General features: G+C 34.2%; 1 protein-coding gene across 2 annotated transcripts in view; it reads left to right on the top strand.

Annotated features, from left to right (window-relative positions):
- The window catches only part of ADGB (androglobin), a 160,094-nt gene that overhangs the window by 41,578 nt on the left and 92,105 nt on the right, over positions 1-26,411 (top strand). For both annotated transcript variants that reach the window (XM_072718990.1, XM_072718981.1), the window contains exons 6-11: positions 3,644-3,783; positions 5,993-6,079; positions 12,512-12,741; positions 14,829-14,969; positions 16,516-16,610; positions 24,624-24,798. In XM_072718990.1, the coding sequence (XP_072575091.1) occupies positions 3,644-3,783; positions 5,993-6,079; positions 12,512-12,741; positions 14,829-14,969; positions 16,516-16,610; positions 24,624-24,798 (868 nt within the window). The remainder of the gene's footprint in view (positions 1-3,643; positions 3,784-5,992; positions 6,080-12,511; positions 12,742-14,828; positions 14,970-16,515; positions 16,611-24,623; positions 24,799-26,411) is intronic.

The raw sequence follows: 26,411 nt of genomic DNA, 5'->3' as shown, positions 1-26,411 counted from the left end.
TAGCTGAATTTTAAGGCATTTTTCTTTGTCCTGAGTTTTCAGAAGTTTGAATTTCATGTGTCTGGGTATAGATTTCTTTGAGATTATCCTCTTTGGGATGTTCTGAGCTCCTTGAAACTGTAGTCATATCTTATGACAAATTTGGAAAGTTTTCAGCCATTATTCATTTAAAAATATTTTCAGCTCCACATTCTCTTTTCCTCATTTTTGGGGACCCCGATGACATGCATGTTATATCTTCTTTCATTGTCTCACAGATCTTTGAGGTTCATATCATTTTTAAAAATCTATTTTTCCTTGTTGCTCATAATTTCTATTAAAATAACTTTCAGTTCTGTAATTTCTTTGCCATTTATATCCTGCTATTGTTCTTTCCCTATGAAGGTTTTGTTTGTTTAAGTTCAAAATTTCTGGTTATTTCCTCTTTTACATTTTTTATTTCTTTGCTGAGATATTCTATTTTTTATTTGTTTCAAGAGTAGTCATAATTACTTCCTGGAGCATTTTTATGACATCAGCTTTAAATTTCTTAACTAAAAATTCCACATTCCCTGTCCTTTTGGCATTGCAGTATGTTGATTGTATTTGCTCATTGAAATTTAGATTTTCCTGGTTTTTGCATGATGAGTAATTTTGAACAGTTTCCTGGACATTTTTAGTGTTCTATTTTATGACTAGTTTCTAATTAAATTTTTTATTTTAGCACGTAGTCAACCTGTTTAGATTCAGAGTACACATCCTGGCTCATTTCTGTGGGCTGTGTTTCAAATGTTAATTTAGTTTATAAAGCCTGTGCTTTGCTACTTCTCTCTGCCACTCTTGTTTGTTATCCAGATGATAAGACTCCATCCTGCAGTATCCTGAGCACCACCAGGGGAGGAGGTGGTATACTGCTTCATTCCTGCCTGGGTAGAGTGTAATCAGAGTTCTTCCAACAGTTTCTACAAATTTTACAGTTTCTAATGCAGAAAGCACTTCCTCTTTACTGCAGGAAAAAGATAGAGGTCATAATTCTGCCCACTGACTCCCCTGGGAAGGGAAACTGCCTTGTTTACTTCAGGAGGTCACAGAAGTCAGAGTTCCACCTTCGGGCCCATATGGGAGGGGCACCACCTGTTACTGCGGAAATGGTGGAAGTGCAGTCAGGGTTCTGTCTACATAATTATGCTCGTTTATGTATTTGCTCAAATCACTGTCCTTGATCCTTTGTAATTGTGATTGATGCTGTTACTTAAGAAAACATTTTTTATTATCCCTTCAGCATGGTCGTGGGAGGGAGAGGATATAAATTTATGTAGCCATTTAGTTATCTTGATCTAGAATTCAGGTGTGGAAGATATTAAAGTTTGAACATGACTATATTCTAGAGTAACTTGGTAATTTATATTTATTTTAATAATAGAGGTGTCCTTTTTCATAAGCATGCTAAGTAATTAGTTATTTAAAATTATGTCGTGTTAACACAGTAAACTCAGTAGAAACGGCCTGATGTACATCATTTACATGCAGTTAAAAAAAAGTATAAAAATGTTTCAGTGTTCTATGATAAGGTCTCAAATAAACTCAGTGTTCTATGATGGCATCTCATATATATATAATATTTATGTTATACATATATTTTAAAGATATTATTTATTTGAGAGATAAAGAGAAGGAGCACACACATGAGTCAGGGAAGGTCAGAGGGAGAGGGAGAAGCAGACTCCTCACTGAGCAGGAAGCCCGAATCAGACTCTATCCCAGGACCTGGCAATCATGACCTGAGCTGAAGGCAGACCCTTAACCGAATGAGCCACCCAGATGCCCCTATATATATAATATTTAATTTCTTCATAAGCTTTAAGGAAGCACCCCAACCAATATACTAATATTAAAGAATAAAAAAGTCCTAAGAACGTTATTATGTCCTGTTAAATTATGTTTTAGATATGTAATACTGAACACTTATCCCTTTGTATTTTTCACAATAGCGCTTTTGAGATGCAATCATATGCCATGCAATTCATCTATGTAGACTTATAGTTCAATGGTAATTAGTAATCAAAGCATTCTCTTTTTTTTTCCAAAGCATTCTCAATTGAAATATGTTATTGATCAGCTGGAAGCAGATGATATTCATTGAACTGGTTTAACTTAAGTTCTTATAGCAGCTTAAAACTTTTCCTTCATAGGGATCCAGTTGGTTCCTTCAAAAATTTTTTTTGAAAATTAAAATAAAGAAAGGGTACTGCTATTATCACTTTTTTATTGTGGTAAAATATTTGTAATGTAATATTTAGCATTTGACCACTATAAATGTACAATTCAAAGGCATTAAATATTTTTACAATGTTGTACAGCCATCACCACTATCTCTTTCTACAACTTTTTCATCATCCCAAACACAAACTGTACCTGTTAAACCTATTAAACAATAATTTCTCAATCCCCTCTTCTCTCAGCCCCTGGTAACCTCTATTATGCCTTTTGTCTCTGTAAGTTCACTTTTTTCCATATATGTCATATAGGTAGAATTATACAATGTTTGTCCTTTTGGGTCTGACTTATTTCACTGTGTATTCCTTTGGGTCATATCCTTTGAAATTAGAAGAGAGAGTGGCCAAACACCTGTGCTTCAACCCTGTCTTGCCCTATATCATCTCTTAGGGAAGAAAGAAAGACACTGCAACCAGGAAAGAAGGCGTATCAACTCACAGTTATACATGCCATACAAAGAAACCATGTTTCATCCTATTGTTCCTATCTACTTGGGAACTGTAGACTGTTTTTTGAATCTGTAGTTCAGATGTTACCTTCTTGTGAAGCTTTCCACCAGCAATATTTGTCACACTTTCTTTTCTGGTCCTAGAGCACTTTGAACACATTATATTTCATGTTGTTTGCATATATGCCTTCCCTCACTAGATTCTTTGCAATTCAATGGTTTAGGCCATGTGTTGTGCAGGTCTTTAGGTTCACAATGTTTGTATCACTACTGAAAATATTTCTTGCTCAAAAGAATAAATCTATGATAAAATTTTGCATGTAAAACCAAAATTAAAAAAATATATAGTTTTTGACATAATTATTAATATTATCATTTGTCTTTTTAAACTTTTAATTGTGAAGTAATATGTATACAGGTAAATATATAATGATTTTATTAAATAAAGTATTAACTTCATCAGATCAAAATTAGATCTTTAATTAGGAGTAGAAGGAATCTGGTAATTGGAAGTTTAATATCACTTAGTCTAGCAGGATAAATAATTACTTATATTTGGAGAATTTGTGTTATGACTATATAGAGTTATTAATTACAGCCAAAATTATCCATGGCAGTATAATGTTTTGGTTCTGCTATTTGAAACACTTTAACAATAACACATTACTGAATTATGAAGATGGGGCACCCAAGAATGTGTTTGCAAGAACACATAAATAGTGATGCTATCGATATAGTTAGGGATGTGCTGATATTAAATAAAATGGTCAGCAAAAATTCTCAGCTGTAGTAGAACTGAAAACCAGTATGCCAGGCTATAGATGTAAGAAGATAAAGTAAAATTTAAAAATCAGTAAAGAGTAACATCAGTGGTGTACAATAATGGATGAGAAAAAAGAATGTAAATCACTGACATATTCTTTTTTTTCTTATGTTTAGGGTTGCTGGAGAAAGATAACTATTGATGATTTTCTGCCTTTTGATGAAGACAACAATCTATTGCTTCCAGCCACAACCTATGAAACTGAACTCTGGCCAATGCTTTTGTGTAAAGCTATCATTAAGCTGGCAAATGTTGAGTATGTAGAAGGAAGAATGATCACTCACTTGTATAAAAACAAAAAGACAAACAGCAAACAACTATACAGCTATATTACATAACTTTATTTTTTTAAAAAAATCAATTTAAAAGATCTTTCTTTCCAAACAACGTGAATATTCTAGTATAAAAATGAATATGCCAAAACCACTAATTTGAAATATTGGGTTAGCCAGCAAAAAGACAAAATTCTCTCAAGAGACAATACTCAAAAATTATTCTATATCCAATGCTTTCTTATGATGAATGGCAAGTAATCATGAAAAATAATGTTTCAGCTTAATGTGAGAAAGAAGTTGTTTTGTAGGAGATAATATTGGTTCATCTAAATACTGAATAATACATCCCAGAATCCAGTTCAAGGTTTAGGTTCTGCATATGCAGCAAAAATTTACTAATATTGAAAACCTGAACTCTTCTGAGGGATGTCAGTTGCTCCTCATGTAACATTGGTCCCTTTTAATACATTTGTGATGAAAACTACTCATATTTGCTTCAATGCTCTTGTGAAATTTGCTTGTGTCTTCCATTCCTGCAGGTCTTGTGCACCAACATAGAGGCCATGTCTGCCATGCTTATTCTCTTGGCTTCCATCTAGAGACCCTAGGTCAATCCATCCCCATCCTAACCATGCAAAAATAGCTTAGATGCTTGACTTGCCAAAGCATGGCAACTTTGTATCATTGCTGACTGGGAGAATTTTCACATCCAGCTTGCATTTGATGACTTTTGCCCTCCTGCAGGGTGTGGGAGCATCTCATTCTCAACTGAACACCCACATGCTCTAACAGAGACTACTTTGCTCAAAGCTCAGCCTTCTCCCCTTCAGTAAACAGAGCCTTGTCCATCAGAAGCCTGCTCAGGTTTTCATGGATTTTCCTTTTTTTTTTTCCGAAGGCTACACAACAAAACCAGCCACTCCTACTGTCATCCTTGTCATCTCTGTTTTCTATCATCAACCCTTGATTCTCTGTTTGGAATTTGTTTCACCTAGTTCACAGCTCTTAATTTCAATGATTTTTTAAAGAACTCAGCCCAGATCTTTTAGGTAGCTGAATTGTACTAAGTATTCACACTGGTGACAGCTATGTTTGTTTGTTTTGAAAGAACATAATGTTTCTCATGTTCCTAATTCTCAGACCTAACTTGAAGTTCTGAGATTTAGAGCTGAATTAACATCAGTGAAGTGTTAAACATGTGACCTGGAAAGTTGGAGTGGCATTGGGTCTTTCTTAAAGAGATAGTTGCATAGAATTTTATAGCAACCTAAGAAATAGAATTATTTTTATTAAAAAAAAAAAAACAGATAAATCCAGCATGAAAATAAAGGACCACACTAAATGTAAGACATTTCTGAAGCTTTCTAGTGGACACCTGTATTGTGTTGTACAATTTGCATCTGTCTGTGTATTTATTTTTCACAGATTTTATAGTCCATAGTAATTATTTTCATATGAGTTTTAGCTTTCTACATTAAAAAATTAACATGTAGTAATTATGTCAATATCATTGTGAGCTATGAAAAGGACAGAATATTATCTTTATGAGGTTTGCATAGTTGTTCCTAAATATGATTTTCCACAGAGGAGTTTAGACTAGACTGTGAAATGCCGCAAGAGATTTTTGTTATTTCTGATATATATATAGACATATCAAAATTCATAATCTATAAACAACGAACCTATGCAAATTTATAAATTATAGAACATGTGACTATGGTAATAAAATTTCTTTCTGAAAAAGCACATGTATGGTCAATACCACCAATCACCACTATTGCTACATGATGGACTGAAATTGTGACCCCTGGCCAGAATGAGCACATGAGAGAGACAGAGAGGCAGAAACATAGGCAGAGGGAGAAGCAGGCTCTTCGCAGGAGCCCTATGTGGTACTCAATCCTGGATCCCAGGATCACGACCTGAGCCAAAGGCAGCTGCCTAAACACTGAGCCCCCAGGCATCCCTATATTTTTAAAATAAATATGAAATTCTATCTTTGAATCTCCTTAAGTGCTTTAACAAAACAAATCTGTTTTGTTGGAATGGTATTTTCTTATATTTTAATATGTAATAACCAATGTTACATTTTTTATCATCATATCACTGTTTATTAAATATTCTTAGTCCTCATACCTCTCTGTGTTTCTTTTCAAATGTTAGTAACTATAATTTTGTTTGCTCTTTTAGCATCCATGTAGCAGAGAGGAGAGAACTAGGGGAGTTCACTGTTATCCATGCACTTACAGGATGGTTACCAGAAGTGATTTCTCTCCAGTAAGTTTTACTGTTAAGTTCTTCATATTTTTTTTCCTTCGTCTCCAGTAATGTTTGCTTAACTAAGATATTCTTAATATTTAACTAATTATTCTTAATCTTTAAGCAAATGTCAAGAAATGACACATACTACAGAATGTTTGTGAAAATAATATTTTATAGTATTACATTTAATTTCTGGAGAATTTCAGAATAAATTCTGTTTTCTTAAAAAGACTATGCATTTAATCTTTAAATATCTGAATTACAAATATTAAAACAATATTAATTTTTTATTATGGTAAAATATTTACATGCATCCCTTTATACTTACACAGTTGCTACAGAAACATAAAGGCAACTTTTAATTAACTACACATACTAGGAAATGATAATAATGAAACACCTATTAGGCATTAGACACTTTAATGTATCATTTCTTTTTTTTTTTTTTTAATGTATCATTTCTAATTAAAAAACACAGTCCTGAAAATATCCTTTAATCATTCCTGTGATCTCATCAGCTGGGTATGTGTCATTACAAATGAGGAAAGCGAAGCCCAGAGCTTTTGGTTTGGTTTTTATAAGATCAAATCTATAGCACAGTTATCAACTTGGATCATCTCTGATCTTTGATTCATTTTAGGAAGCTACCATTCCCAAAAGGTTCAGGTTAGAGGAGATTGAATTCAGTCCCCAGCAACTTGGATCCTACCATCTGAAGCATCTTTTCAGCAGGATAAACTGGCTGTTGCTTGGTTCAAGTGAACATATCTGTGGGGGAAGAAAAATGGAAGGGGAGATCCCTTCCTCCAAGGACTGCTTTCCTGAAGGGAAAGCTGATCTTATGTTTTTATTGTAGGAGAAGGTCTAGATAACACCCTTTTCAGTCTTGTCATGGAAAATCCTTTTCTGGTATTGAAGAGAAGAGAATATTTCTTGACATAATATGGGCAATGTTAATGGAGGGAAGTAGAAATGTAGTGAGGTTTAAATGTATGGACTTTTCTAAATTTTTATCTCTAGAGTTTTATGGAATGCTTATAATCTTGCCTTAATTTTTCCTGTGTGATAATAAGTAAAGAAAGCAGAGATGTGAAAGTCCATTGGGCAATGTTAAAGAAATAGATCAAAATAATTCACAACTAGAAAATCGGTCGGTTAGAAATTGTGAATTGTCTCTTGACAGAATCAGACACTGAAATCATAGATGATAATGGAAAAGTGTTCATATACTTTCATAATTATAAGGAGACCACCTTAAAATCAATAATAAAAATTTTGAGCAGTTTTAGATGTTCAATTTGCATGAATTTGTGGTTGCTTATGAAATTTATGAAAATGATGTAAGGGGAGAAAGCTTGAGCTTTGGAGTTAGCACCATAGCTAGATTTTTGTTCTGACACTTCCAGTTTCAAGCTATGTGAATTTTGCAAATTATGTAACTTCTCTAGGTAGGCCCCCTTTTCTCCATATGTACAATGGGGATAAAATAACCAATTCTATATAGTTGTTCTGAAGATAAGTGAGCAGGTGATAGAAAAAGTAGCTACTGTATGGTGGTACAGACATAATTACTATAAGTTTCTTTCCCTTTCTAGTGACTATCACTAGATTATTTAATATTATCTAGATATATGTGTAATAGTAATCAACCTTTGAAAATAGGGAAAAGTCTAAAGATGAATAAGTGAGACTAATACAAACATTCAAATTTCTCAATTTTCTCCTAAATACAACTAAAAAGGAAAAAATACACATTTTGATCTATGCATGTCATGATTTGTAGAGTTTTTTCCTATGAACGTTTTACATTATTCATATAATTTAAAATTACAATTATACTTTAAAATTACAAAGTTAATTTGTGCATACATATGCAATATTAAATGTAAATGCTGTCATGAAATAGTGTATAGATGATTGTCAAGAAACATTTAAGTTGAAATATGGAAGCTATCTTTATCAGCCAAGGTTGCAGGCAGGGGTCAGGTAGGGGTTCATGGAGACTGTTCCTACTTGGTCTGAGCCTTTATTGTTGACTGGTTTTGTTTGAAGGAAGGAAGGAGCCATCTAGTGAAAGCAGGAGAAGGATATTTCCAGAGACACATGGTATGTTCAGGAGTAGGATGTTTCTGTTACCAAGAAGGATGAGAATGTAAAGAGAAAGCGTCTCAGGGATCTGTAGTTGTGTTCATGGTTTTACAGGAGTCAAAGAGATTTAGAGTGCTGAAGTTTCAAACTCATGTTGGTTATTAGAACTTTTTTCCATGTTCAGTTAGGACTAAATCAGTTGGGACTAAAGTGTTCTGTGGCATTTCCAACAGACACCTTCCCTCCCACTCTCCTGTGGGAGTACCAAAGGGAAGCACTGGTCTACGTGCAGTTCTTGACCTCATCTCTTGTGTGTTCCTTCAATTAGTGCAGTTGTACTGTTTGAAAAGAAAAAAAAACTCTTGACTCTACATATAATAGAAGCACAATCAATGATATGTCTGCATGGATATAAAAAGACAATTTTAAATGAAGAGATGATTAGTTTTTAGGCACATTTCTCTGATGTGGGTATAGTTCATCTGGAATAGAGAGCACTTTTCCACCTTGCCTTTTTAAACTGAAATATAATTGACATACCATATCCTATTAGTTTTAGGCATACCTCATGGCTATTCAACATTTTCATATGTTACTAGATGATCTCTGTGACTGTTATGATATAGTTATGACAATATTGTTGACTATACTCCCTATACTGTACACTGCATCACCATGACTTATTTTATAACTGGAGATCTGTACCTCTTAATCCCTTCATCTACTTTACCTGATCCTTAATTTCTCCCCCTCTGATACCCAACAGTTTATTTCTTGTACCTATATGTCTGTTTCTATTTTGTTTTTTGTTTTTGTTTTGTTTTGTTTTAAAGATTTATTTATTTATTTATGATACACACACACACACAGAGAGAGAGAGAGAGAGAGAGAGAGAGAGAGAGAGGCAGAGACACAGGCAGGGGGAGAAGCAGGCTCCTCGCAGGGAGCCAGATGCGGGACTCCAGGGACAAAGGCAGAGGCCAAACCGCTGAGCCACCCAGGGATCCCCTCTATTTTGTTTTGTTTTGTCTTTTACATTCTACATAAAGTGAAATAATATAGTATTTGTCTTTCTCTGTCTGACTTTTTACATCTGGTATTTTACCCTCTAGATCCATCCATGTTGATACAAATGGAAAAATTTCAATCTTTTTTATGGCTGAGTAATATTATACACACACACACACACACACACACACACACACACACCACACCTTCCTTATCCATATCTTGGCTCTAGTGAATTTTTCTGCAGTAAGCACAGTTGTGCACATACCTCCTCATATTGGTGTTTTCCTTTTATTCAAATAACACAGAATTGGAATTGTTGGATCATATGGTAGGTTTTTTTTTTTTAATTTTTAAAAGAACTTCCATACTGTTTTCCCTAGTGGCTGCACCAATTTACAATCCCACCAACAATGCATAAAGATTCTTCTTCCACATCCTTGCTATACTTGTTATTTCTTGTTTTTTTTTTGTTTGTTTGTTTTTGATAACAGCCATTCCAACAGTTATGAAGTAAAATCCAATTGTAGTTTTGACTTGCATTTCCCTGATGATTAGTGATGCTTAATACCTTTTCATGTACCTTTGGTTATCTGTATGTTTTTTGTTTTGTTTTGTTTTTTTGAAAATTATCTGTTCAGATCCTCTACCCATTTATTAATTGGAGAGTTTGGGTTTTATTGTTGTTGTTGTTTGTTTTGTTTGCTATTGAGTTGTATGAGTACTTTATATATTTTTAATTCCCTATAACATATATGATTTGTAAATATTTTCTCTCCTTCAGTAGGCTGCTTTTTTATTTTGTTGATGATTTTCTTTGCTGTGCAGAAGCTTTTTACTTTGATATCATCCTACTTTTTATTTGCCCTTGCCTTTAGGGTCAAATCCAAAACAAACAAACAAACAAACAAACAAACAAACAAAAACAGTATCAAGACCAATGTCAAGAAACCTTTTTTTTTTTTTAGGACTTTTATGTTCAAACAGTATAATGAGCTTTAATCCATTCAAGTCTTTAATCCATTATGATCTGATTTTTGTGTATAGTGTCAGATAATGTTCCAGTTTCAATCTTTTGCATGTGACTGTCCTTTTCTTCTTCCAACATCATTTCTTGAAAAGGCTCTTTTTCACATTGTGTATCCTTGACTCTGTTGTTTTAAGTTGATTGACTATATATGGGTGGGTTTCTTACCTCTCTATTGTTTTCCATTGATCTAAGTGTCTGTATGTCAATAGCATATTGTTTGATCATTATAGATTCCTAACATAGTTTAAAATCAAGAAGTGTTGCCTCCAGCTTTGTTTTTTCTCATAATAGCTTTGGCTATTAAGAGATTTTTGTGGTTCAATACAAATCTTATGATTGTTTTTCCTATTTCTGTGAAAAATGTCATTAGAATTTTGTAGGGATTGCATTCAACCTGTAGATGGCTTTGGGAAGTATGGATATTTTTACAGTATTAATTCTTCCAATAAATGAGCACAGAATGTCTTTCCATTTATTTGTGTTGTCTTCAATTTCTTTTATTAATGTCCTATAGTTTTCAGTGTTCAAGTCTTTCACCTCTTGGGTTAAATTTATTACTGGGCATTTTATTCCTTTGTTACGAGTATAAATGTGATATTTTTCTTTATTTGTGTTTCTGATGATTCATTTAGTGTGTAGAATGCAACAGATTTTTGTATATTGATTTTGTATCCTGCAACCTAACTGAATTCATTTATTAGTTTAACAGTTTTTGGTGGCATCTTTTGGGTTTTCTTCAAATAGTGACAATTTTTTTTTCTTCCTATTTGATTTGGAATATCTTTTATTTCTCTTTCTTGTCTACTTGCTTTGGTTAAGACCTGCAATACTACTGAATGAAAATGATGAGAGTTGGCATCCTTGTCTTTTTCCTGATATCGAGGAAAAGATTTCAGGTTTTCACAGTTGAGTATGATGCTTGCTATGGACTTGTCATATATAGCCACTGTTATGTTGATGTATGTTCTCTACCCACTTTGTTGAGAGTTTTTATCATAAATGGATGTAAAATTTTGTCAAGTGTTTTTTCTCCATCTATTGAGATGACTTTGTGATTTTTAATCATTCACTTTATTAATGTGATGTATCACATAGATTTGCAAATGTTGAACCATACTTACTTGCATCCCTGGAATTAATCCCCTTTGTTCATAGTGTATTATCCTTTTAATGTATTGTTGAATTCTATTTGCTAATATTTTGTTGAAGCTTTTTGCATCTATGTTCATTAGAGATTTTGGTCAGTAATTTCCTTTACTTGTGGTGTCCTTGTCTGGTTTTGTTATCAAAATGATGATGGCCTTGTAGAAGAATGTATTCCTTCAGTTTTTTTCAAAAAATTTGAGGATTGGTTTAATTACCTTTTAATTGTTTGGTAGAATTCACCAGTGAAGCCCTATCATTCTGGAGTATTGTTTGTTGGGATTGTTTTTATTGCTGAGTCAATCTCCTTGCTAGTAATTGGTCTGTTCAGATTTTCTATTTCTTCATGATTCAATCATGGTATGTTTCTAATTTATGTTTCTTCTGTCTGATTTGTCATCATACAATTGTTCATAGATTGTATTGTGATCCTTTGCATTTCTATAGTATTAGTTTTAATGTCTCCTCTTTCATTTCTGATTTTGAGTTTTCTCTATGTTTTTCTTAGTGAGTCTAGCTAAAGATTCATCAATTTTGTTCATTTGTTCAAAGAACAAATGTTTTCTTAGAAATGTTCTAAGTTTCATTGATTTTTTTCTATTGTATTGTCAGCTCCACTTCATTGATTTCTACTCTGATCTTTGTTATTTACTTCTTTCTGATAGTTTTGGGTTTTATTTGCTCTCCTTTCCTAGTCCTTGAGGTGTTAAATTGTTTGAGATATTTCATGTTTCTCGATATAGGCATTTATCACTATGAACTTCCCTTTTCAGGAAGCTTTTGCTGCATCAGTGTGGGTTTTTTTTTTCTCATTTCCAGATATGTAGAAGCTACTCAGCTAGTTTTAGGTTTGTTTGTTGGAGAAAGTTATTCCATATGTAGCTCTAGACTCCATGTGCCATGGGAATTGTTAAGCTAAGAACCCTATACCACCATCTTGAAGCAGAGCTCTGTGTTTGGTCTCTTTCCATCAGCAAGGCCCAGCACACAGTAGATATTCAATCAAAGCTTATTGAATAGATAAATGTATAATGGTGTTTTTAACTAAAATTTGAAGTAACTGTTGAAATTAGTCTCGTGGAATAGAAAATTGATTTTTCTGTCAATAATTTCTTGATGTTTGATAGTGGTGTTAAAAAATGTAATTTGGAAGTTAATGTGGATGTGTTCTATCTAAGCCCAGGATATGTGGACAAAGTATGGGAGCTCTTGAAAGAAATATTGCCTGAATTTAAGCTGTCAGTTGAGTCCAACTCTGAAAGCAAAATAACTGTGATAGATAGCAAATTAAAAGAACCAGGGAAAGAAGTGAAGGATGGTAAAGAAGTAAAGGATGGGAAAGAGTTCAAACCTGAAGGTTCATCGACAGCATTAAAGTTACCTGAGAAAAGTGACAAAGCTCCAAAGGGTAAGACATTTTATATTACAATGTAATTCATATGTTTAATATAGATATAGTATATAAATGCTCTATAATCATTGCTGAATTTAATGATTATATATTGTGATTATCATTTAGTAAGTGTTGTGAAAATAATTAAGATCCTATCTTTCTAGGATTTTAGAACTAGTAATGCTATTTACTAGATGTTAGTTATTAATATTTTACTGTCTTTTTTTAAAAAAAGATTTTATTTATTTATTTAACAGAGAGATAGCACAAGTAAGGAGAACAGCAGGCAGAGGGAGAGGCAGGGAGCAGGCAGCCCACCATAGGGCTTGATCTCAGGGCTCTGGAATCATGACCCTAGCCAAAGGCAGATACTTAACCCACTGAGTCACCAAGGCACTCCATATTTTGCTGTCTTTAAAAATCAAGGGCAACTATATATTTTGATGATACTGAAGTAGTATAGTATTAATATAGGAAGAGACATTAAGCTTTCAATTTCCATCAAACACACTTCCTTATGTTATATGTAGAGTGGGATGGAGCAAAACTGAAAAGGGGGAAATTTGTCTTGTTTTTTGTCTTTTTTTTCTCCCTACCAAGGACATGTGAAATAGACACAGATTGGATTATGATTTGTTGACTATTTATTGTAAGGTGGAAGTTCAAATTTGGAAATAAAATAACTTCAAGTTATTTTACAAAGTGTAGGATCTTGTAGTGACAAACATTGAATAATTATTTTATATTTTCTAAAGTATTTCACATAGCTATGCATATGAATTATAATGTTTTTATAGTAAAGTAGAATTAAATATACTCAGCTTTTTTATATACCTTGAGAGCATCTATAATCATCTTTCAAATATCTGTTTTCTTTTTTTTAAGATTTTATTTATTTATTCATGAGAGACACAGAGAGAGGCAGAGATACAGGAAAAGGGAGAATCAGGTTCCATGTAGGGAGCCCGATGTGGGACTTGATCCCTGGACTCCAGTATCAAGCCCTGAGCCAAAAGCAGATGCTTAACCACTGAGCCACCCAGGCATCCTGTCAAATATCTGTTTTAGAAAATATTGATATTTTGTCCCAATGTTTCCTTATCAAGATCTTACCTACCAGCATTTGAAACACAGAAATTATTACTCTAAATGTTCCTCAAGAATTCACCAAGATCAAGTGTATGAGTGATATCTGCCTATCATAAGCTCTTCTTTAAATGACCTAATGTGCATTAGTTTATGAAAGAAAGCAAAACAAGAAGGCTGATTAAATTTGTTTTACCTAGCGTATCTCAAATTAATTTGAACTTAAAAGCCTTTTTTCATGTATTACAAATTAACATCTGTTCATCCATCCATTCAGATATAGTACTTGCTGGGTTGAATACCAATAAATGTTCCAGGAATTAGCAATAACCTGGTGAACAAAATCTGATGTGGAACTTATCTCCTGGTGCTTATGATCTAGTGTGAGAGAGGAACATTAATTTTAATTTTAAAAGCCATAACCATATACTAAGACATGAGATTTGAAGGAAAATACAGAAAACTATGGGAGTTCATACTTAGTCTAGGTCATCAGAGAAGAATTCCCTAAAGAATTTTGAGCTATGTTTGCAAAGACAAGAGATTTCTTGAGGAAGATGAGGGATTTTGGAAAGATCATTTTATGGGAGAAAACAGCAGATATAAACCTAGTGATGCAGTAGGAGGAATGAGAAAAATAGCCTCATTCTAAATGGAAAAATTAGCCTAAAGTTATATATAATATATAAAGTTATATATTAATATATAATGTAAATTATATTCAAATGAATATAATGAATATTCAATTATATCCATCTCCATTTAACAAAAAATGTGTAGTCAATAATCAATTCTTCATGTCTTTGACAGTACATTGTCAATTTTCTAAGTTTTCTCTTGCTTTATTTTGATGTTTCTAATTAGAGGGGAGTAGTGTTTTGGGAAATTTGTGGCTATTGTTTTTCATTTAAATAACTCTACTGTTTTGGCCTTCTTTGAATATAATAACTGAATAAATAATATAGCTTGAAGTTCGTAGTTCAAAGATTTATCATATATATTTTTTAATATGTTAGAAAAAGCAGATGCAAAAGACATTGGGAAGAAGAAGAGTAAAAATGGAGAAAAAGAAAAGGAAAAAGAAAAATTCAAATGGTCACTTCACACTTCAAGACCCTCATCAGATGTCCAGTACTCTCTGCAGTCTCTGTCAGATTGTAAGCTTCCAGGATCCTAGAATAATAACTATTTTAGCTGTTTCCTAAAATGTTGGGAAACTTTGGAGTTTATAAAATTGGAATGCAACTTTGGGACACAAGAGTGTATTTCCTATTTTAGCATACGTAAATAAACTTGCTCAAGTTTGCCCATAATTGTTAAACTCTCAAGGTGATATTCATATGGGGGCAAAGTCTTACATATGAAACAGAAGTCTGGGTTGTCCAAGTTCTTATGGTACAACAGTCACAGAAGTGTTTGCAGGGAGGAGGATATATACTTGTAAATGTATATATTATGTATTAGTGAGTGTATCACAAATAATATATTATATATTATTATTATAGTATAATATAGAAAACATACTACATAAAATACAATAGATATTATATGATATATAGTATAACATCCATAAATATTAATATGTAATTATATAAACTATCTAAATAAAGAGTAGAATTACATATTAGTGTATATAAATATATATTAGTATATGTCTTACTCCAAATAAACTATATACATAAATATACTATATATGTGTGTGTATATATACATATTATATATATTATGTATATGTATATATATAAAATTAGCCTAGATTCAGGTCTGAGGCTCCATGAAAAATATACAAAGTTTAATTTTTAAATGTAAAAATATGTTTTCCTACGTTTGGTATATTTTACATCTTAATCTATTCTAGAGACAACCTGGGTTCGCATCTAACTTATATTTTGTAGCTCTAAAATATTATTCTTTAATAAATATCTAAAATAGTTCAATATTAGTGCTTGGATTTGTAAAGGGATTAAACAAATTTTTAATTAAAAATAAAAACAATAGAAGAAAATTAATTAATCCATTTTAGCCAGAATCTTTAAAGAACAAAAGCATACTGAATCAAATATAAGAATTTCAGGTCTGTTAAGAAACATGTGAAAAAATAAGTGATACTCAGAAGCACTAAATATTAAATAATCCATATTATATACCTGAAACTAATAGAACACTGTATGCTAACTATACTGGAAAGGAATAAATACATTCACACGTAGGAACTTCCTGGCCAAATATGTATATATACATGTATATGGCAATTGAAATTAAGTTACTTAGTTTTCTTTCTTCATGGAAGGATTATTTTGTTTATGTTTTCTTTCTTCTGGAAATAACATAGAAAGTTCTGGACTTCTTTAAATTCAAAATAAGTTTTTATCTATGAAAGCTAAAATATTTCAATTTTAAATTATTTTAAGTGACATTGACTGATAGCTAGAGTTTTTGTGATAACTTTTTTTTATAGTGACATAAATAATTCTTAAGCAATTAGATGGTATTATAATGAAGGTAAAAACTAAGATGTTCTATAAAACAGATGCATATGTGAGATTTAACATTTGTTAAATACATGTAGTCATTTACCTATTTTTCACCAGCAAAAATATGTTCATTAAGGAATTAAACAATCTGAAATGATTTACTGATAGACCCATTTGGCTAGAATATCCATGACATATGTTTTTTTTTTTTTTTTTTTTTTTTTTACAGGTTCTTCAGCAACACAGTCTCCTCACATGGTTGTATATGCTACCTTTACTCCTCTCTATTTGTTTGAAAAGAAAATATTTTCATTAGAAAAAATGGTAAGCATTCAAGGCTGGGAAACACAGTACCATTTATGGGAGGTTCGTGTGTGTATGTATATGAGTATGTGTGTGTGTGTGTGTGTGTGTGTGTGTGCGCGCGCATGCGTGTGAGAGAGAGAGACAAAGGGAGAGAGAGAGAGAGATTATTTGTTGTAGAAGGTATATCAGAATTTAACTAAAATTCTATTGCTGGATTTCAGTCTACTTATCTTTAAAAAATTAGACACTTGAACACAGGGACCTAAAACATTCAAAATTATCTTAAATGATCGCGAAAAGTTCCTCATTTAAAAAAATGTAGACTCATGTATTAGTATAATTTTTTCCATTCTAAGCAAAAGAAAGGCATATGAGTTACATATTTCAGTAAGAATCATGTAAATGTACCTAAATGATAATAAATTACCTTTCCATAAACAGATCATATCAGATCATGTTTTCTTAACATGAGATGATTTAAAAGTGAACTCAGATCCACAGTTGGTTAAACTATTCTTATAATCTCCTTGTATCTTTAGACAATACACACAAAAATTGTTAATTGATTTTTCTAATAAATATAACAGTTTAGAAAAAATTTAGAAAATGTACACAAAGACATTGAAATTAAAATATTCATAGTACAAATACCTAGACATAGGCAATGCTAACATTTTGGCACCTATCCTTTTATTTTTTTTCTTCTGTGCACATATTTTGTGTATATATGTATGTACTTTTTTTACACAATGGAATTAAAATTTAGGAATTTATTAAATTTTGGAAGCCAGCTTTTTCACTTGACACTATATCATTAATTTTTTTCCATGATGTTAAATATTTGACATAATATTTCATACTGGCATGGCATGTATAGATTTCTCATAATTTAAAATTGTGGGAATTTTTATTTATATATATATATATATATATATATGTAAATTTATACCTCTTTTACCCATTTCTCCTACCTCCCACCATCTGCCTCTAACAATCCTACCAATCTGTTCCCTTTCTGTGGGCTTGTTTTTTTTTTTTTTTTTTTTTGTGGGCTTGTTTTGTCTTAGATTCTCACATCTGAGAGATCAGATGGCATTTGTCTTTCTCTGACTTATTTCACTCTACATAATGCCCTTGAGGTCCATCCATGTTGCCATAAATGGAAAGACTTCATTCTTTTTATGGCTAAGTAACATCCCATCATTCTGTTTTCTTTTTGCTGCTCTAATAGGGTGAGTTCCACTGCCTTGTCTCTGTGTTAGTTGATCCTTTCTTCTGTTTCATCTAGTCTGCCATTGGACTTTTCTAGAGTATTTTTCAGTTTCAGTACTGTATTCTTCAGCTCTTTGACTGTTCTTGCGTACTTTCTTATGTTTCCAACTCCTTGTTGAAGTTTTCACTGTGTTCATACATTTTTATCCCCTGTTCAGTGAACATTTTTATGACCATTACCTTGAACTTTTTATCAAACTGATTACTTAGCTCCCTTTTATAAGGTTTTCCTCTGAGTTTTTATCTTGTTCTGTGTGTGTGTGTGTGTTTTTAAACATATTCCTCTGTTCTTCATCTTGCTTAATTCTCTGTGTTAGTTTCTATATAGTTGACAAAACAACCATCTCTCCCAGGGTTGAAGGAGTGGCTCCATGTAGTTGATGAACCCAGTCTTGGTTCTGATTGTCTCTTAAATCTTGTGCTTGTCCAGGCAGTCCATTATTTTTTTAATAGCTTCTCATCAGTGAGGATGTGCTAAGACCTGTCAGCATCTCTAAGGAGAGGATCTTAGTACTTGGATTCAGGCAGTTTGGAAGCCAGATCTATAAGCAGCAGCTTTAAAATTATGCAAATATATACTACAAATATATACTGTTCTAGGGCATACAAATGTCCAGACTATCTGGTGGTATCCCCTGATTGCAGACACAAGAAGTTGGGGTTCCAGATAGTAAAAAAGCTCTTTTCTGAACTCCTGGTGAGCTGCAATAAGTCAGAGGTAGAGTGCCAAGATAGTGTCCACAGCTTGCATTTCTTGAGAGCATCTCCATAGTTCACTAAGTGTGTGCCAAGCCTGAAGTCCACATCAGACTGCCCCTCCAGGACAAGCCAAGAATCCTCCTTAATAAAAAGACTGGGGATATGGCTCAATTTGCTATCTGTGCAGTACGCTGGGAGTGGCAGCCAGCCAAGGACTGTCTTACCAATTGCCACAGTCCTGTGGCACCCAGAAATGCAAGCTCCCCCTTGCTACCAGAGCCAATCAAAAGACTTCCTCTGAGCTGCAGCTGCAAAATTCAGAGTGCCAGACATAAAACCAGGGCACCAGCCATGTATAAATCTCCCCTCCAGAAGACCTGCTATTCTGGAGTGTGATAGAGGGAAAGCACAAAGATAATGCTTGCTCTCTGAGGTCTCTGGAAAGGATCACAGGCAGACCCATGATGTGTGTTTAATTAGAAATCTGTCCCTCAGGCTACAGCCATGAGGATTACTTAATAGGCCTCCTCCACAGTAAGACTGAACTCCTGTATCTGTTGCCTCTTGTTGTGCCCTGGGGGTGGTAGTGATGGTAGCTGTTAATGACTCTCCATTGGTTACAGTCTGATGGGACCCACAAGCGGAAGCTCCACTGGCTGCCAGAGCCTGGTGAGGCAGAGGTGTCCCCTGACAGCAGTCACAAAATCAGGGCACCAGACAGGAGCTCCTTGCTGGGTATCACTAATTGTTATAATCCCATAGGACCAGGAATGCAAGTTTCCTAGGACTCTTGGCAGTCAAGAGGCATTCCCTGGGTGGCAGCTCCAAAGATCAGGCATTAGAGGCTTATAAAAAGCTTCCTTCCGGGAGATACTGGTGTTCTGGAGCAGGGCAAAAAGAGAGTGCAAAGCTGGCTTCCTCTGGTCTCTGTCTGGGAGAGTGTTCCAGCAGGCACCTATCTGTGTGTGTGAAATAAGATGCCAGCCCCTCAGGACAAGGCTTTAATATAAGCAGGTTAGCCTCTTTCACTTTGCCTGGGTGTATTCAGCCAGACTTTGGGTATAAAAAACACTTTTCTCTTTCCCTTATAAAGGGTAAAGCCCACCAGATTACTTACTTTTCACTCTACTTAGAGAAACACAATTTTGCATTTGGAACTTATCAAATCCTAACCCTTTGGGGACGCTTAGACATCTAGCACTTTAGTTATAGAATTTCATATGCTTTGAAATCAGTGCATTTAAAATATGAGAAGACTCTAGTCTTCTTCTAGTAATATAATTACACATAAGTGTTCAGTGGGTTAGTTAAAAACAGCTGGGTATTAAAAATTCAATGAAAATTTGGTTGAAGTGTAAATGATCCAATTGGATGCTTATTGCACTTTACAGTATATTTTTCTTCTAGATGACCTGCCCAAGCAGCATAACATTATCACTCCTTCTCTCTCTCTCCTCCTTCCTTCAGTCCCTCCTCCTAGGCCTCTTCCTCCCTTTCCTCTTCCTTCTTTGTCCTTTTTTAATAGAAACCATTTCTTCATATGAAAGTCTGCCATTTACCAGGGGTAATATTGTCAGGGTGACAAGGCATAATGTGCCATTGTGAATTTAGAGATAGTGGCAGTTTTTCTGATTTTAATTCAAAGTTAATTAACTTTAGTCATTGACTAAATCCAAGTGTGCTTCCTTGGCCTCCCACCAATTTAAATTTCTGATTAAGATTTGAGCTGGTCGTCTATCTCAGCCCTGAGTTTTGTTTAAAATGTTTTATGTGGCACTGCCCTAGCTGCAGTCTTAAATATTCCAAAGATCAAATGCTCTAACACCATGGATTTAAAAATGACCTGAGCGGTGCTTTGTTGAATGCCATAATCTCATCATGGGAAGTACTTAAACACTTTTTAAAACTACAAAATATGAGAATGGGATGAATACATCATACACACATACACAACACACAAAATAATCCTTCTGAACACTTGGCTGTCCTACTTAGAAATTAATATTTAAACACAAAGTTAGTTTTGAATTTAAAAGACAAAAAAGGTCACCTATGTTTGTTGTTAATTCAACATGTTTATTCATTATCTTTTATGTGCTAAACAATGATTGAGACTCTGAGGAGCTTGTAATGAGCAAGACTAACAAAACTCCCTCCTTAGAAAACTCAGAGTCTAATGAAGAAGACAAACAAGCCAACAATAGTAATAAAGTTAGAAAATTGGTGTAACAGAGATCATACAAGGTATTTGGCTGGTAGAAACAGTGTTCAAATAATGTGTGTTGAATGAGTAACCAAATGAATGAATGAATAAGTATAAAAATGGATATGGCACACGTAGCAGCAACACATCTTTCTAATGGTTGACTAAGGAAGTCTTCTCAAAGGAAGAAGTGTTTAAGTGATGGTCTTAGAAGTTAGCTTAATAAATGGGAAAAAGTATGCTCAAAGCAGAGGGGCACTTTTATTGGAAAGTCTGGAGGTGAAGGAGACCTTGCTGGGTTCAGAAAAGTACTAGAAATTGAGCAAATAGTAAGGGGAGAAGTCTCAGAGGCAGTTTGAGATGTGGGAGGGAGTCAGCACATACAGAGTGTTATAAATCCTTCCTCTGGGGCATGAAAATGGCTTATGAGACCCAGAGGTTCAGGAATTAGCCAAAAGTCTGTAACAGCAATTAAACTATTTCACCCATCTCCCCACCCACCCCCATCTAGTAACCATCAATTTGTTCTCTATAGTTAAGAGTCTGTTTCTTGGGTGAAATAGGCAATAGGGATTAAGAAGCACACTTATTGTGATGAGCACTGGATGAATTACTGTAATTCAAGTAATATACTGGAATATGTTACTTTGACTATAGTACAAATTACTATATTGTACACCTGAAACATAAAAAAATAAATGAACTTCAAGGCTATAATGAGCTGGCTATAGCCTCATGTTCTCCCTAGTTTACCTGCTAATTCTTTTACATTAGTTATTAGGTTAATCTAGTTCTCCTGCTCAAATCAGAATATCAAGAGATACAATGTTTTAAAGATAAATCAACAGAAAAAAATTTGTATTCAAATGGAATTTTGTTAAATGCTATACATTTAGCCATATATACTGCTAAAAATTATAGCCCCAAAGACAATGAGGCCAATATGTAAAATAAAGTCAATACCTTACATTTCTTGTTCTTGGACCTTCTAAAAAGTTTTAGTTTTATTTAAATAAGCAATCTGCATGTTCTAAGAAAGCCATTCACTTGCTCAAACTACTACTCTTATACTGTTAGAGGCATGTCTGGCTGGCCTAGTTGATAGAGCACTTGACTTTTGATCTCAGAGTTGTGAGTTCCAGCCCCACCTTGGGAGTAGAGTTTATTTTTAAAAAGAAGAAAGAAGAAGAAGAAGAAGGAGAAGGAGAAGGAGAAGGAGAAGGAGAAGGAGAAAGAAGAAGAAAAGAAGAAAAGAAGAAGAAGAAGAAGAAGAAGAAGAAGAAGGAGGAGGAGGAGGAGGAGGAGGAGGAGGAGGAGGAGGAGGAGGGGGAGGAGAGGGAGGAGGAGGAGGAGGAGGAGGAGGAGGAGGAGAATGTATAAGTTGGGATGGGGCAGAAGGCTCTTCTGGGCAAGGAGACTTCTAATAGAAGTCTATTTTGAATCATTCAAAAATATTTCTTGAGTGCCTACTCAGGGTTTCACCTGAGTGAAATTTTACTATTCTAAATCTCTCTTTGACCCAACTCTAATGTAAGAAAACTTGAGGTCCTTTTTTCTCAACATCAAACTGCAACTATTATTAAAAGCATTAGTTTACATCATTCAGAAGTATCCTAGGGTAGGCGAAATAAAATGATGAATGAGAAATCAGCTTACTTACCTTAAATCCAGCAAGTACTTATGTGGATTATTCAAACAATACAATAGGTGTTAATATCATACTTAGTTATGTGACACAAAACCTTACATTTTCAAACGCTTGAAACCATTTTATTTTCTGATACTCTGAGGATCCAAAAAGAGTAAAGAATCTATATATATTTGGTTGCAATTATAATAAAGATTTGAGATATGTAGACCAAATTTGATGAATAATAAACCATCTGGAAATGACTCAATTTATAAATATTACTTTGGTCATGGCTTCTATTTTGAAGAGGAAGTATAAATTTTATAATGTACTTTTTTGGTTACTATATTGAGGCATTGTCTTATTGAATAATATCAATAAATTCTCCCATAAATTTCCATTTTGAGTGATGGGAGATTTCAACTTGGCAGGGTCAAAGTTGTTTAGACTTTAGAACATCTATGAGAAAACATTTCTTAAGTCATTATAAGGCATAATACCAGAGGTTTCCAATTTTTTTCAAGAAATTGCTAACATCCACCAAAGGGGTTAAAAGGGCATAACAATTTCCTCTGCTTTTTTTAAAAAGTGGGTTCTGAACCCAGTGTGGAGCCCAACACAGGCTTGAACTCACATCCCTAAAATCAAAGCCTGAGCTGAGATCAAGAGGGAGATGCCTAACCAACTGAGCCACCTGGGCCCCCTTCCTCTGCTTTTTAATTAGGCTTCCCCCACTCCTTGAACATTGAATCACTTTCCTTTTTATTTTGCAAATTTATAACACTTTTTGGTGGCCTTTCTGGTCTCAGTACACTGATTAGTTCTTTCCAATTATTGATTAATTGTTACAATCATTAGTTAATCCCTGTTTTCAGAAACAACTGTTTTATCTAACAGACACCCCCACCTATTTGGCACCTTCCGGAAGTATAGATTGAGCTGTAGAGAAAAGTCATGAGAGCAAGACATGATCTGGCAGAGGCAATAATTTAGAATAGGCTAATAAGTGGGTTTCTGGTCCTAATTTAAATGACTTTTATAAATTTAGATTTTCAAGCATTGCTATTTGCACAGAAATCAATGATCCAAAATCACTAGGAAGAAAAAATAGTTACTGGCAAATCTGATCTAAATGTAGTTATTTTGTTTTAATTTAAATGTTTCAGCATTTAGGCTGTGAATGTCAGCATTTGACTATGGAATATATTACTTTGACTCTCACAGACTTTTTGATTTCTCACGGCATATTTCAGTCAGCAGTTAGTAATTGAAGGGCTCCTCAGACAGGATTCTGAATTGTCCCAAAACAGTGTGACTTCAGGAGATCTGAAGGGTCGCCTAAGGGAAGCATCTTCCTGGAGAATTACTTGATTTGGCAGGATTTAGGGCAGCCTCTCCTCTGCCCTTCTCTGACTGGTTCCATTGTCCAGAGAGATCATGGGGATTTCCTGTGGGAGAGCCTCTGTTTGACGGTGAGGGCATAAGCTACAGACAAGACAACCACTTATTGCCACATTGACCTGACCTACTAAATGCATTGGATTTTTTCCTTTCTTTATTTTTATTTTATTTTTTAAATATTTTATTTATTTATTTATTTATTTATTTATTTATTTATTTATTTATTTATGTAAGACACACAGAGAGAGGCAGAGACATAGGCAGAGGGAGAAGTAGGCTCCCTGTGAGGAGCCCAATGGGGGACTCCATCCCAGGACTGCAGGATCACGCCCTGGGCCGAAGGCACATGCCCAACCACTGAACTGCCCAGGCGTCCCTGGATTTTTTTCTTTAATATTACATGGCAACTGCTGGTGACTAAACAAAGAAACAAAAACTTCAGATGTTAAGCACTTTTATCAAAGATTTAGCTTATAGTAATAATAATGATTGATTTTCGGACCAAATAGTTTTGGTCCAAAATTTTTTTTAAATCTCAGATTTTTTTTTTAAATCTCAGTGGATCTGAAACTTTTAGAGCTGAAAAATGGCTTCTAGTTCTAGTCTCTCATTTTGTAAATAAGTAAATGGGGGCCTCAAGAAAATAAAAACAGGAAGCAAAATACAAATGGTAATGGAGCTTATGGTAGGAGGTGGAAATATGGGTTATTTTTCCTTTATTACCACTTTATTGTGGTAACCATATTTTTATAATGACAAGAAGTGGTTTATTTAAATTCACAAGGCAATGGCATGTGTCCTTTTAAATGAGCCTTCCACTCTTTAGGCTGATTCTGCAGAGAAGCTGAGAGAATATGGCCTTTCCCACATCTGTAGCCATCCTGTGCTGGTAACCAGGACCAGGTCTTGCCCCCTCATAGCACCTCCAAAACCACCTCCCGTACCTGCCTGGAAACTCTTTCGTCAAAAAAGGGAAACTGTGATAACAGATGAAGCTCAAGGTATGGTTCGTGTGTTGTCTGAAAATCTTTCTAATGAGCATTTCTCTATATGAAGGCCTAATAGTTTCATTTGTGATGAGAGATGTATATCAAGGCAAACCCCCCAGCAGCATGCCTAAAGTCTACATTTAATTTTACGTCTAAATTTTACTTCTTTATAGGAAGAATTCTCCACATTTCAGAAGCTAAGCAGTTTGGTTTACATCTAAACTGACCATTCTTTGGTTGAGGGTATCATTGTCATTGTGATAGAAAATGGTTTGTAGTAAATAATAGAAAAAAAGATTTAAATAGTATATCTAAGTGAAATCACTCTAGAGTGCCCTGTGGCACATAGTCTTTAAAGTAACTGATTTATATTTAGAATAGAAACTGATCTTTACTTAGAATATAAGAATGGAACTTCCACCCTGGACTGGCTCCTGTGTGATTTGTCATAAGCCACCACGAATGGCTATTGTGCCAGAAATACAGAAGTTCCCTTGGGCTGAGGGTGGGGTGGAAGACTGTGCCTGCCTGGCTCTTATTCTTAGTTCACTTCTAACTTCCTCACAATCTTCATCTCATCCTTCACTCCTTCACTGTTCTTTCTCTCCAAGTCTCCAGTCTTAACTCCATTTTTTCATGAGCACCAAGTTTGAATGGCAAAAGAAATGAGTGAGGGCATTAATAATAAAAAAAATTAACACAGATGTATGAATCTGAGGAGACGGGATTAAAAGAAAAAAAAACCCCAATACTTTAAAAATTATGGCCCAGCAGAATAACACACGATTTTTGTTCAGGCAACATCTGCAGTGTTTCTGAGGCTAATTTAGGCCTTATGGAGATATATGCTTGTGTGCGTGCGGGTATATATATATATATTTCTCATTGCAAAAAACTTAAATTGTCTTTGTTCAAAAATGTTTTTTTTAAGTCCTTTGTGTTTGCTTGCTTTTGAATTTTCTCCCTTTGTCTTTGTTGATTGCTCATTGTTTTCTAATCATATTCATCCAGCCACAGTAGTTCTAGGGGTTATTGCATTAGAGGCTTGTGTTCATGGGCCTGTTACCTGAATGAACAATGAAGGCAAAGCCACAATGAACATACCTAGTGCCGATTTACTGATGGCATTGCTGTGAAGCTTCTAAGTATGCTTTAAGCGTTTGGTCCCATGCAGCAAGGCTTATCCCCCTCTGGATGGTGCTTGCTACAGCTCCTGCTACTGAATCAAGTCATCCATGGTGACCTGAGAACCTTGTCTTTGTCACAATGTGATACGTAAGTCTCAGTGGTAATCAGGATCCTAAAACAGCAATGGCCACAGAGATGGGAATATTTACCTGGTCCCTGCCTCCTTCTTCCAACCATAATTTACATGTTTTTAAAATACAAATTACAACTGTTAACCATGTAATTTTCCTTACATTTGTTTTCTACGTACATGATACAACCAGTCCAGCTGGTAGTAAAGGTTTTCTAGCACAACATGTTAGATCTTTGCCAAAAAAGAACAAAGATTAAAGAAATATCTGATTTGGATGGAAAGAAGAAATGGTCAATTAGTTTTTTTTTTTTTAATTAGCCTATCTGCATCTCTTTCCTGCTTGATTATTTCATTTCTTTATATC

This window comes from Vulpes vulpes, chromosome 1, assembly GCF_048418805.1.
Source record: "Vulpes vulpes isolate BD-2025 chromosome 1, VulVul3, whole genome shotgun sequence".
Lineage (NCBI taxonomy): Eukaryota > Metazoa > Chordata > Mammalia > Carnivora > Canidae > Vulpes > Vulpes vulpes.
Note: the sequence above shows the minus strand (reverse complement) of the source record. Positions and strands in the feature narration are given on the sequence as shown.